Here is a 14,059-nt window from a genome sequence, read left to right as displayed (position 1 = left end):
ATGCTGGGGTGGGATGAAGATAAAGGGGAAGAATGCAAACGTTAGGAAAAATTAGTTTCATGAACACAAGGGTATTTTGACTTGTTCCCAAGTATAACCCTGTAATGCTGGATGGCACACTGCTTTTGAAACTGAGGGAAGTTTCAAAAGTAAACAATTCCACTAGGCACACAGAAGCCTCATTAACTCTTTGAATGCTGGACAAAGATGCAGCAGATGAAATGAGGATATCGTCAAAACAAAATCTACCTCTAAGCCAGCGATAGCCACTAAACCGCACAGCTGTGATAGTTTCAAATTGTATGTGCAAGCTCGGAATAGAGAGCATGAAAAATATTAGTGACCTTAATACTAGTGTGCTTTTGGTTATGGGAAAACAAGTTTCTGTTCATTAACATAAAATATACATGCACTAAAAAAATTTACTTAAAACGCATGAATTTAAGACTTCACTTTATTCGGCAAATTGGTTTATTTACACAATTGGGAATGCTGGTTGAATTTTACCACTGGAATAAAAACAATTCTAGCAGAGACAATACTGAACTCCCTTTACACATCTCCAGCCAACACTGACCAACTTTTTCCTTACCTGTATCAGGAACATCAAGCACAATAGTGGGATAGTATCATAAGACACCGATATAACAAACCACTGAGGATCCAGTACACTGTGGGAATTTACCAATACTTTTGCCAAACTTTTTTTTAAGAAGTCAGCAAACCAGCATTAAAAATTAACATCAGAGTATAACTCTGAGATCAGTGGGTCAGTAAAAACCTTATCAGACCATACCATAATTCATAAAATGACCTGACCTGCATCAAGTCATTTTATCATAGAATCAAAACAGATTTATTCTTTAAGAAGACAATGATCTGATAAGGATTTAACTCAATAGACATTAAAATAAGAGAGATGTAGAGCACAGCCCCTATTAGAACAAGCTAACTTTTCAGATGTCCAAAAAGAAAAGAAAAAATCACGAAAGAAAATAAAATAAAAAAACACTTCAACATGAAGCTACTATACAAAGTTTTGTTTCATTTTCCATTAGAGTTCAGAGCTGAAATTTAATCCTGACTCTTTAGTGAGAATGACAGTTTCGGCCTAGACTTTCCCTTGCCTAGGATCATTTTTTGCTCTTCCTTTTGCTGACGTTGCCTCTCTTGTTCTAGTTTCATCCTCTCCTCATGAATTTTTCTTTGTTCTTCAACAATTTTCAATTGTTCTTCAGCCTATAACATGAAAACAGTACAATTTAGATATCCTCACACGCTGTTTGCTGCTCCAACAATCCTATACTGCACCAATCCTATACTGCAGAAGACATTTGCCAAAAACAGCCAAATCCTACACCATTAAATTATTTAGGGTTCTACAAACGAAATGGCTGAGCATACATTTTCATTGCCCCCCAGCTATTGAGCCTGCCTTTATATACCTCTCTATACTCTCATTATTCTAAGGAAACAAAGCAAGTCATTTTCATGACCCTTACCTATCACAAGCTATTTTCTTTTTTAAAAAATAGTTGAAAACACTTTCACAAGACAGCATGCTCCAAAAGTGCAATAAAGGCAGTGCAAAGTAAAATCAGTAAATCCCCCCCTTCAAATTCTCTCGTGGTTATATATAGCTGGAGACCAAGGTTTTACCATCAGCTTCAACAAGAATAGGCAAGATCTCAGAAATCTGAAATATGGGCTTGATGCAGCAGTTGCTACATGTGAAAAGACCTGTTCCCCTCGTTGCATGAGATTATTATACAAAAACAAGTGAAACTGAATTATTTCTTCCATTTGTAAAAACTGTTGCACAGGCATGAAAACTGCTACAGAACACAGCTATTCTAACCCTGTGCAAACTCATCCACTAACACTTATGCATGCATTTGCAGAACAGCACCAGACTGTATTCTAATTCTTGTTGGGGTCATGCTGATCTCTATGTCTCTCTTTCACCCTTCGCAAAGATGTTTAGGAAGGTCCCCCAACCTTTTGGAATCAATTTTCAGGCAACCAGGAAGGAGAGATCATTGACCTTTAGCTACAATTCTGCACAGAGTTAAAAGTTCTCAAATCCAATTCTTTAAATTGACTGAAGTGTTCTTAACATTGCCAGGTTGTACACTATTATACTGCACATCAAAACTTTTCTTCTACTTACCAATTTAGCTTGTGCTTCTGCAATTTTTCGATTATTCTCTTCTAGTATTCGTTCTAGCTCCTCACGCTTTGCACGCTCTTCCTCCTAAAGGGGAGGACAGGTTAAGATGTTAGAAAAGTAAAATACTCACTCACCCATCTGCACTAGTCTTCCTAGGAATTTCTTCTGTGAACTGTCTTAAAGGGGCAGCTTTTATAGCCACCGTCTTTTGTCTCTCAAACAGCAAACTGTGCAGCCACTAAACTTGGTCTCTAGCTCTAAATTTAAATCATCCCTCCCAGTCCAAACAGCAATCAACTAAACCCTCCCTAGTCAAGAGAACCCTAGCCAGTTATTACTAGTATTTTAATATCACACAAATCAACAAGGACAACTACAAAAACTGGATAGTATTTACCAAATTAAAAGAGTAATATATAAAATATAAATAAAGTGAATAGTTTGTCTCACCAATCATGTATACCTACGTATTCTTTACCTATACTCCTTTAATCAGCATTAAAAGTTGAATATTTACTGTCTTGTCCAGTGTCCTGCAGAGTGTGCTCCTCGGCTGCCATACGCGCCAGCTTCCTCTTTAAAATGATTTGTACTGTTAGCTTGGCAATGCCTGCATCAGCAGCTCAACCATTTATAAAGAAACAACATACAAGGAAGGCTGAGCTGAGGAATGCAGATGTTTACGGTAAGAAGGAACAAAAATATGTAAAACATTCCTAAGGCAAACAATTAATAAGAAAAAAAATACATTTACTGTTAGCGAAAAGTACAAATGGCAATCCATACTCCGTAGGAACTATGGGCTTCCTTCGTGGGTGAATGGACTGAACATCCTAGGGTGTGACAAGCTTAAGAGACAGTATCAAACTGTCCCTTCTGCAATTTAAACTGGAGTCCGGGAATCCAGGGAAAGTATGAGACTGAAATCGCATCTGAAACTAGAGTTCCCTTCATAAATTTTAAAGAAACTTTGTTATGCAAACCATAAGCAAAAATATTGCAAGAAGGTTCAAGAATAATTTCAGTTATCATCATAAATATTCAAATTATTTAAATATGTGGAGGTTTTGTTAAATCAGCCTGAGGTCTGCACAAAAATATAGTAAATAGGAAACAAAGCAAGTATGTGAAGAAAATACTTCTTGCTATGCCTAGTAACCAGCTACAGGTTGGCACCCTTCACTCCAGGAATTCAAGGTGATGATGTGTGATAAAAGGGTCCTGATGGGAACAGCCATTATCATGCTTATTCCCTGCTGTTCAATTATCTACTCTTTGGGAAGGCACCATTACTCCAGCCAAAATCCATCATACAGAGTTTTGTTTTTCAAACTGAAATCTTAAAAATAATTCAGCGGTTACTTATAGCCAAAGTTTAGATTTGTAAAAATCAAACTGAATTTATAGCACATGCAGTTATTCTGTATTTTAAACATCCTGCATCATTCCAAAAATCATGAGGGTGGGGGGGAAATCATCTTACTGAAGCTTCTCTCCTATTGACAACTAATGAACTAAATCAACTTGGTCAAATCACGAATTAGGTTGGGGGGGGGAGAATTGGCATGAGTTGTCTGACACTCAGCACGGCTTTCTGCAGAGTGGAAATGAGTTTAACTTGAAGTTTGGGGATCCTGGAGTGATTAGTGCTGGCAAGCATTAAAACCTCCAGTAGCAAATTACTGACTGCCTCACAGAAAGACATTTTCAGCTTCTGCTCCAGCTGCTGACAGAAGAAGTCACATGTTTAGCTCAACTTCAGGCAAGGACAACCTGCTCTTTTACAACTCTCTAGTCTAGAGGAAAAGAAGTTGTTAGTAGTCACTGAAAGAATGGATCTCGTGAGTTTGGCATAAGCCTTTTGTGAAGGAAGTGAATGGGACCAGAGTTCCAGAATTATTCCACTGTGTTTTGAAGAAGAATGTGTGATTGCCTTAAAGGGAGAATAAGAAAATCTATTTGTTTAAAGAAAGGTAGTGCAGCTCAGCATTGCACCCTGCTTTTTATTTCCCGCCCCCTGACTGAAGGCATAAAGCCTCTTACAGTCTAGGTAAAACAAAACAAACGAGGGATACATAGTCACAGATTGTTTAACCCATTGCCCCCATAAGAAAGGACTGTGGATATATCCTGCAGCCATGGCAAAAGTTTCAAACCATTCTCAAATATGTAGGTCAGTTCCATTAAAATTCAAGTATCCTTTGCACAGGTTTTTATAGGAGAGTAACTGTTTTAGGTATCAGTGAGCTCCTCTGAATAAGTTAGAAATTAAGTTTCGCAGCAATGCAAGTTTACACAAGAAGGGAATTAGATTTGCTGTATTCCATCTCCTTCTGAACGCAACAGGAGGCACAACCCGACACTGAAAGTTTTGCCATGGACTGTCTCTACTTTCCAAACGACCGAGCGTTACCTCTCTAGCCTTTTGTGCTGCAAGTTCAGCTTGTCGCTGTCGCTCGAGTTCTTCGAGCAACTGTTTTTCCATGATGCGCTTAGCCTCCTCCACCCTGCGCAGAACTTCCCGCTCAATCTCATCTTTCCGTTTCTCCAGTTCTTCTTCTACCCGCTTTGCTACAAGTTCCTCCACTCTTCGAGCCGTCTCTTCCTCAATAAGCTTCTCTTCTATTTCTTGCTGCCGGCTGCAAGAACAGAAATACCAAATCAATGATTTTTTTGTCACCTCCAATGTGATACGTCATGCATTAAGTTTTGCACAGATGTGTGCATCTGCACAGCAGGCACTGCATATGTACACAAGTGGAACGATAGGATTCAACAGTAAGTATTGCTTTCTGCCACCCGCCACGCCCCCAGTTTCATAAGTCCCTAAATACAGGCAGAGATCATTTTGCACAGGGTGTGGGTGTGTGCTTTCCTGGCCCCTGCACGCATCAGCAGAGCACATATAAGGCCCCCCCTTTTGCCTTCCAGATCCAAAAGGACCCGCATGTCAATTGGACATGCACCTGTGCAGCAATGCCAAGCATGCTATAATTGAAAACCAACTATATCTATGTGAAATATAATTGAACTGTATGTATTTGGCCCACAAGATCATTACCAGAGGCCTTTCTTCAAGCACCACTGCCAAGTAAAATCTGGCAGGCTGTTACAATGGAGACAGCACCCTTTTATTCTCCCTGCCTTTTCAGGAGCATTGGTTTGATGGAAGTTTAAAGACTCATCTGCACTTGATTTTATTTCTTTGCTTTAATGTGATTAAGTTTTGTATTTTGGTTGTTTATTTTGTACTGTAACAGTTTTCAGGTATGCCACTGGGAGAAAAAAGAAAAAAAGCCACAATGTTACACAAGCCGACATAGGCTTAAAAAAAGCTTCTCCTTGCTCTTCTCTGCAGCACCTCCCTCTGTGCCCACCCAATCTGCTCTGGAGAATCCCACAGCCCTCCTGAGGGGAATGGTTGCTGCAGGGAAGAGAAGTAGTCCTGTTTCGGGAGTCTGTTCTGCTGATGGGCAGGACCAATTAGCTATCACCTTAAATAACCATACAATTTAATGTCAGAAATGCCAAAGCTTTATGCTACAGTGAACATGAAGAACAAGCCAGAGGGGCAAAATCTGCCTTTTTTAAACAGTGTCACATAATCATCTCCTTGATTATTAGCTATATGAAAATAAGGCAGCATTTTATCATAATGCAGTGCTGAAAATCATGCCAGCCAAATATTACTTTTTATTAATGTATTTGGGGGGGGGGATGTTTGGGGGGACATGGGGCAAAAAATTGTCTCATCACAATTTCAAACTTTTTCCTGCAACCGTGGGGCCATAGTGACATTCTTATAAATCCCACTGGTTTTCCTGTAAGAGAAGCATACCCTTAGCTCCTGCCCATTAAACGTGATGGTATATATTTTTTGCTGAATGGTATCAGTTAAGCTGTTAGGATTCTGAGAGCACAACACACAAGGACTCCTCATGCTGCCAGTTGAATCCTTTGACACTATAAAAATTAAAACAGTATGTGGTAAAAAGTGAGGTTCTGTGTGCTGCAGTACTTGTGACAGCCCACATGTGTAAGAATCTGTTGTGTAGACTGGAAATAGAACAAGACTACATGAAGTGTTGTATACATTATGGAGACTGTACTTTTAAAAAGTTGCTGTGCGCTATGCTGCATACATCATGTAAGCTAATGAGGGCACACAATACGTAGGGTTGCCCCCCCAACCCCCCCCCGATAGTTCTTTACAGGATACTGTACAAAAACTTTTAAGAAGAAAATAATGCATTATGTTGCTTCCTTCTGCATGTTAGGATGAATGGCCTTATGCTTAAAGACCATTGGAGCAGCTCACTTAACTCTGGCTTACAGTAGCTCTCCAAGGTATTTAATGGCTTTAGCCTACCACCAAATCACCTTTTAAATTATGGTATGCCAGGGTTAAGCAGGGACCTCATTGATTTTCATAAAGTATATGTGATTTTATATTTATCCAGAAAGGTAAGCCCATGTTCTACCAATGAACTTTGACAATTCTACCTTCTTTACACCAAGCACTTCTGCTCTTACTATTTTGAGGTTCAACTCAGTATTAACCCACCTACTCCGGAATCCAAGCAATTTACTATTTCCAAAATATACTGATTTGTACAATAACAAAATGCTAATTAGCTTTTCCCACAAACTAGGGATTCTTACAGTTTCAGAACTACAGTTCTGTAGGTCAAGATTTTAATTACTTAGCAGGAACAGATCAACTCAAACACCTTCAATTCTGCTTTTCAGTTTGAGTCAAGGATCAAACTTTACTTCTCATTAGGACATGATCCCTGCTGACCTTTCGGCGCAAGAATGCATTTCATGTAGCAGTACCATTCACAAGTCATAAGACTGAAGTGGGCCTTCTGTCAAACACTCAGAAGCATGTGTCTACAGAACCCATCGAAAAAGAATGTGAATAAAATTAATCTGAAGAACTAGTTTTTTCAAATGTACAAATACGTATTTTTTAAAAATCCCAGAAGACAATGCACTATAACTAATTTACACTGGATAGACTATTCCCTCTCTAAGCTGAATAAAAGATCAGAAAGGTTTCTTTAATTACAGTGGCTCAGTGCCAGTTCAGACACTATATCTGTTGGCTTTTTCATGCAAATAGCTGCTCCAAAGAGTGGCCAACTTCTCTGAACAATGTAATGTATTCATGGAAAGCAGCAGCACCTTCCCTGAGCAGGGAGTACTGGGGGTAACAAAATCCCTACTTCAAGCAGGGATGAGCAGCCTTATCAACTATGTTACACTGCCCACAAGTGTCACATTTGCACACAAGGTGATCTGCATGAATTAGGCACTGGATACTGTTAATAACCCAGTTACTGTTCAAAATGTGGAGCACAGATAAAATGCTAGTAAGCTTACATTGGTTATAAAAAGATCAGTATTTATGTGTGTGCTATACTGGAAGGACTGTGATAGCATCAGAATAAATTAGTTTGTTCATCAAGTGAACAAAAACCAGTTTTCGAAGGCTCCAATCCTCCAACAGTAGTCCACTAGCACTTCTAACTAAATCTATCGAATTGTTTTTCCCACTTACCAAGATACATGTGGCATCAACCAGGGTTTGTGTGTGTGAAATTCAAGAATAATTATCAGAGCTGTATTACAGATCTAGATAGCTCTCTCCTATAAGACTGCTACTGTTCTGTGTGCAACACTGCAGCTAGAACACTTACTTCAATGTGCCTCATGCTGAAGCTTTTAGCAACCCACACACTTCACCAGGTCCCTATATGCAGCACTATTCTTCCTTCTACTTAGTTTAGCCTGCACATTAAGGGAGGAATGAGAGGGGGAGGGAGTGCTTCAACATGATGTACAGGAAACCTCCCCTGCAGTGAGAGCTTGGGCTGCAATGTAGTAACACCAAAGAGCTGCAGTGAGAACTGTTCTATGTCTACGTGTACATCCTAAGTATTGCTACACCACTACTGACAGTACAGTCTAGGAAAAGGACTTGGTTCAAAATGTATAAACCTTCCCTCTAAAGGGAAGGATTGCAGCTTAATGGAAGAGCACCTGCCTCGCATGCAGAAGACACCATATTTAATCAATGGTATCTGCACAAACAGCTGGGAAAGACTTTCTGTCGGAAACCCTAGAGAGCAGCTCACAGTCGTAAACCTGTTAGATGGACCCATGGTCCAACTTTGTATAAAGTGGTATAAGCCGACTGCATCTGTAGAGTATATCACAACAATGACATGAGCAAGGTAAAGAAAGTGCCCCTTTAGTGTGCTTTAGTATAACTTTCCATCAACCAACCTTCCCCGGTTTTCCTCCCTACCTCAACAGCCCTCAAGTAAATTCAGCAAATAAAACTGCCTACAGTTGCAGGGGGTTGGACTAGATGACCCGTGGGGCGGTACCTTTCCAACTCTACAATTTCCCACAGTTCTACATACTGAAATAAAAGCACATTGAAAATGCAACTGCATGCTTGGAGCCTTGAAAAGGTGACAGGGGAAGGAGAGAGGCCGGAACCTTCTTGACAAGCAGCAGGCAGGCCAAGTCCAAAGAAGCCAGAAGAGGAAGAAAGGCCTTCCTTGCAACAGAGAAACGGGAGGAAAACACAAAAAAAACACAAAAGGGGGCTGTCCTCTTTCAGATGGCACGTGGGCGTGCAGCCAGGTGACCTGTCAGCAGCAGGATCTTCAACACACGTGCTACGAAGGACCTGTCCCCAGCATCCATGACAGTTGCATCCTGCTCTTTTTCGGAGGATCCTCTACTCTCCCCCCTCCCACCCGCTGTCTCCTTTCCAAATAAGAAACGCCCCCACGCGCTTATGCCAAGAGCAGCGTCTGCTGCGAAGTCCGCCCCTTCGCCGCCTGCCCACCAGCAGCTCCTCTTTCCAGGAAAACCCACCTCACTAGCCAGAGACCATGGGGGGCGGCGGCTTTATTGGCGTCGCCCCCCCCATCTCCCCCTATACCCCAAAGGCTCACATTTTCCTCTGCCTCTCGAACTCGGCCTTCTTCTCCTCCTCCTCGCGCTTCTGCTTCTCGTCCAGGCTGCTGCGCTTGCTGACGGTCCGGCCGAAGATGTCGATGCGGTCGGGCGGGGAGGAGGCCCTCTCCCGCTCCCTCTCCCTCTCGCGGTCCCTCCTGGACGGCGCGGTGTTGGAGCGGGACCTGGAGCGGGACTCCCTCCGCCGGCTCCGCTTGCTCTCCCGGGACTTGGAGCGCTTCCTCGCCCTCTCCTTCTCCCGGGAGCGGGACCGGGAGCGGCTCCGGTTCTTCTTGTTGTGCTTGGAGCTCTTGACGCGCTTCGAGTGCGACGAGCTCCGCGAGCGGGAGCGGCCCATCCCCGAGGAGCCCGGCTCCGAGGTCTTCAGCAGCACGGACCCGGGGAAGGACCCGGCATCCACTCTGCCCCTACGCGGGGAGGCGGGAGGAGGAGGCCGCTTCGGAGCTTTCTCCCCGCAAGGCCTCAAAAGCCCGGCAGCAGCGGCGGCGGATGGTTTGGCTGGTGGACAAGATGGCGGCCACCTCAGCTCCGAGTCACACGGAGGGGGGAGGGAGGGAAGAGGAATTCTCCTCCTTCCTCCCGGCCCACAATGCGCCGCGCGCGCCCCCACAATGCACCGCGGCGTCGCGCCTTGGAGAGGGAAAGCGGAGGGTGGGAGGTAGAAAAAGCGCCGCAGTTCTCTCCGGAAATAGCCGAAGAAGATGCGGCGAGTTTTCACGAAGGAGCGACCGCTTAAGCGGCGAGCGGAGCGGTGACGTTAGGAGCGGCGCGCGCGGTGACGGAAATTGCCGAGCGCGGCGCGAAGCGTTGAAGAGCGGAGCTGCGTTTGTTTGGGCGTGGCTTGGAACCAGGGAAAGGGCGAATGGGCGGAGCTCGGGCCGGCTGGGAAATTGTGGAAGTGGCAGGCATCTTAAATATTTATTTTATTTTAATATTTTTATATAATATAAAATAAAGAATATATTAAAATACTTTATTTTTTAAAAATGGATGATATAATATAGTATATATTTATGATATATTATATATAAATATATAATGTATTTTTTATTTTTTATATAATATATTTTTTATTTTACTTTTATATTTTATATAAAATAATTTTATTTTATTTTGTTTTATTTAAAAAATGCCATTTTCCTGGCCCTTGTGTGCTCCTCCTTGGGTGCCCATTGCACTGATACAACAACGATGCACACACACAATGAGTGCAGTGATAGGTTACTGAATGTGATGCAAAAAAACTGCAAACTGCTTTTGACATGTCTGTTTGTTTGGTTTTTACAATCAACGAGGTGTATAATTTTTATGAAGTCAATAAAATAAAAGTTGCTAAAGGTTTGTCATTTTTAAACAACTCCAGGTCCACCTTCTGTCAAAGTGTTAATTCTATCGTTCAGGAGGAAGCTATCACTGCTTTGGAACACATTTTTTAAAAGAAAAGCCTGACACCTTTTAGCTGAATAACTTTCTAAAAAAATGTCTGAAGCAACTAATGCTATAATTGAGGACTTGTTTATTGTTATATTTACTCCAAGAATACCCCTTTATCCTACCTAAATAGAACCCAAAAAGGCAGACATGTATGTACAAAATATTTTTTAAAAATGTGATCCCATTGAGATCCCAAGATGAAATTTGCAGGTGGCTCTTAGAAATATTAAATAATCAATACATGTTTGGGGGAAATTGTTAATTGTATTAATTTTTTAATTTTAAAAAATTAAAAAAATTGTAACTTAAATTTCAAATTTAGTGTAAGTCCATCATATGATATGATTTACATCAAAAATAAAATCACCAATCTCATCAGAACTTCTTGAACTTTTATAAGCTGCTTAGAGACTATGTAGCAAGCAACTAATTAATCACATAAGTTGTTTTATTTTTGATATTTATTTAAAATAATAACGTTAGCTAACTGATTGCCATATAAGAAATGTTCTAATTAAAGATGGTACATTGGGTATGTTTAGGTTAAATCAGCAATTCCCTACAGTGAGACGTCATGCATGCATACGAACCAGCTGCATATATGACTATGTTAATTGCATTCCTAATATATTTTTATTTTCTAATTTCAGAACGGTTGTTTAGGGCATGTTGTATTTTCTCACAGTTGCTTTGCGTTTAGGGCGATGAAGATATTGATTGACTTATCTGCAGGCACAAGAGAAGCCTGACATCTGTGAGATCAGGAGAAACATCTGTCTAAAAAAATTTCAGCAGACATACAGAGCAGGTGGTAATATAAGAAGTAATCATTTTATCTCTTAGAACTTGTTGGGAAATACTCACGAGGCATTAAACTGCTGAAAGGCTCATTTGGAAAGAAGGAAATGCTTCATTAAAAGGTCAGGGGGAAAGTCACTTCAGTAAAAACTTTGGACTCTGCACTGAGCAACCTGAATATGCACCCAACACACAAGCAAATGGCAATCCTAGTGTTACTGACAAGGAGGTGGATTACTGAGAAGTGAAAATGAAACAACTGAGATCTAATCTAATAAACTCTTTATTAATAATGCTAAATACAACTGCTTTCATAAGTGAGTGAGTGGTGATACTATTTTGTGCATAACTTCACTAAATGTACTATAATATAAAATACACACACACTATTTGTGTGTGTGTAGTGTGTGTATATATGTACACACACACACACACACACACACAGTATGTATACAGTATGTATATGTGTGCATGCACATCTCAAGATAAAAATATTTAATTGTTTGACAGCCTTAATTATAAATTTGAAAGCATGTCCACTTTTGCCTGAGTGAGGTTCAATTCTTTTCAGAACCAAATGGTGGCTGCAACAGCTGGATTTGATTTTGTAAAATATTCCCGAAAGGAACATGATTTGGTCTCATTGGTGGAGATTAATGTTTTAGAAACCACTCCTAGAAAAGGAGGAACATGATATAACACAGTCACATTTTCAACGGGTCAGACAGGGCAGGAGACTTTTATGAACAGTATGGCCTTCCTCTGATTCTCTCTTTTTAAAAAAAGCCACATCTTCATAACTACGAATTTCCTCTTGGCTTTGGCCTGCTACTGTATGAGAGCCTTGATTAATCTCTCAATATAAGAGGACTATGGTTTGCCAAGTTCTAATGGAAACCAGGTCCAGTGGGTACATTTCTGTTTCTTGCTGCCTCCTTATCAGACAGAAACTTTTAGGATGTCATTATGTTTCAGCACTGGGGAAAGAGACAGTTCATTTTTAAATAAGTGCTGAAAAGAGAGAGAAAATAAGTTAGAGCTGTGGTGTTTTTAGCCAAGCTGACTTATTGGAAAGCATGGGTTTTAAATGGATTTTTAAGAAATGCACACAGAAACCATTAAGTGCTTGCTTGGGGGCGGGGACAATGATGGGTTGTGTACACCTTATAGAATACACCTTCATTCGTGCTTTATGATTCTCATGGACAAAAAGTTTGTTGCATTTCATAGATACATAGAATCACAGAATCATAGAGTTGGAAGGGACCCCAAGGTCATCTGGTCCAACCCCCTGCAATGCAGGAATCTCGAAAGCATCCATGACAGATGGCCATTCAACCTCTGCTTAAAAACTTCCAAGGAAGTCCTACCCTCCAGAGCAGGAGGAAAGAAGCTTGCTCCATGTTCCATGTGGCAGCCCTTCAGAGATTTGAAGATGGCTATCATATCTCCATGGAGTTTTCTTGGCAGGGATACTGGAGTGGCTTGCCAGTTCCTGCTCCAGGTGGATCACGTTTGTGTCTCCATGGAGTTTTCGTGGCAGGGATACTGGAGTGGCTTGCCAGTTCCTGCTCCAGGTGGATCACAACTCTCCACTATCCATCTTGGGTGCCCTGCTCGGCATAGTTCATAGCTTCTCTGAGTTATTCAAGCCCCTTCACCACGGCAAGGTGATGATCCATGAAGGAAATCAGCCCTGAGTGCTCACTGGAAGGACAGATCATGAAGCTGAGACTCCAATACTTTGGCCACCTCATGAGAAGAGAAGACTCCCTGGGAAAGACCCTGATGTTGGGAAAGATGGAGGGCACAAGGAGAAGGGGACGACAGAGGACGAGATGGTTGGATAGTGTTCTCAAAGCTACCAGCATGAGTTTGACCAAACTGCGGGAGGCAGTGGAAGACAGGAGTGCCTGGCATGCTCTGGTCCATGGGGTCACAAAGAGTTGGACACAACTAAACGACTAAACAACAACAACATCATATCTCCTCTCAGTCTCCTCTTTTCCAGGCCAATCATACTCAGCTCCTTCAACCGTTTCTCATAAGGCTTGGTTGCCTTTTATTATACCATATTTTTTTCCTTTAACCAAAATTAACCAGCACTTTAAATGTATGGTGTGGCTCTTCCCTTAGTCTGCCATTCTGTTCATGACACCACACTGGCTCTTCGATGGCTATTAGCCATGGCAGTGAAATGACAACTTTGTGTGCAAGAATTTGGGCCTTTGAATACTAGGTGCAAGGGACAAACAACAAGGGACGACAATTGCCATCACGTCTAACTCCATAGGTTTTTGGAAACACCTGGGGTACCACAGTTGGCAATATGATGGTGCACTAAAACAGGAGTGAGAAACTACTTTAAAAAACCTGTCAAGGCCTGCATTTCCTCCAGGCTAGTCTGTCAGGAGCTATATGCTGGCAGTGGATAGGGCCAGGGCCTCCATGTCCCCCCTGTTTTTCTTCTATCACCCTTCATCTGTTTTCGCAACCCATCCCCTCTTCCTCTCCCTCCCTGCCCATCAGACTGCAGTGGTTGGGGCAGGAGAAGGCAGTGGCGTAGAGTGGGTTGTCAGCACCTGGGGCAAGGCAAGTAATTTGTGCCCCCTAACCCATGGATTTGTGCCCCCTAACCCTAACCCCCAGATGTTGCGCCCG

The 14,059-nt window shown here is 41.8% G+C and overlaps 1 protein-coding gene across 3 annotated transcripts; it reads right to left on the bottom strand.

Moving 5' to 3' along the window:
* Positions 1-436: 436 nt before the first annotated feature.
* ARGLU1 (arginine and glutamate rich 1) lies at positions 437-9,728 on the bottom strand. Of its 3 annotated transcripts, XR_003706540.2 has the most exons (5): positions 9,145-9,728; positions 4,584-4,809; positions 2,688-2,745; positions 2,171-2,254; positions 1,100-1,239 (listed from the first exon to the last, which is right to left on the bottom strand). XR_003706540.2 is itself a non-coding variant. In XM_028728159.2 (4 exons), exons 1-4 carry the CDS (start codon positions 9,501-9,503, stop codon positions 1,075-1,077), a joined length of 834 nt encoding a protein of 277 aa, XP_028583992.1. In that variant the 5' UTR covers positions 9,504-9,721; the 3' UTR covers positions 437-1,074. The 3 variants fall into 3 exon arrangements, 2 of the variants coding, with proteins under 2 accessions (XP_028583992.1, XP_077783801.1); XM_028728159.2 differs by lacking the exon at positions 2,688-2,745 and having other exon boundaries at positions 437-1,239; positions 9,145-9,721; XM_077927675.1 differs by lacking the exons at positions 1,100-1,239; positions 2,171-2,254 and having other exon boundaries at positions 2,467-2,745.
* Between the last annotated feature and the right edge of the window lie 4,331 nt (positions 9,729-14,059).

The sequence above is a fragment of the Podarcis muralis genome, chromosome 4 (assembly GCF_964188315.1).
Source record: "Podarcis muralis chromosome 4, rPodMur119.hap1.1, whole genome shotgun sequence".
NCBI classification, from domain to species: domain Eukaryota; kingdom Metazoa; phylum Chordata; class Lepidosauria; order Squamata; family Lacertidae; genus Podarcis; species Podarcis muralis.
The sequence above is the reverse complement of the archived record's forward strand: the minus strand, read 5'-3'. Positions and strand labels throughout refer to the sequence as shown.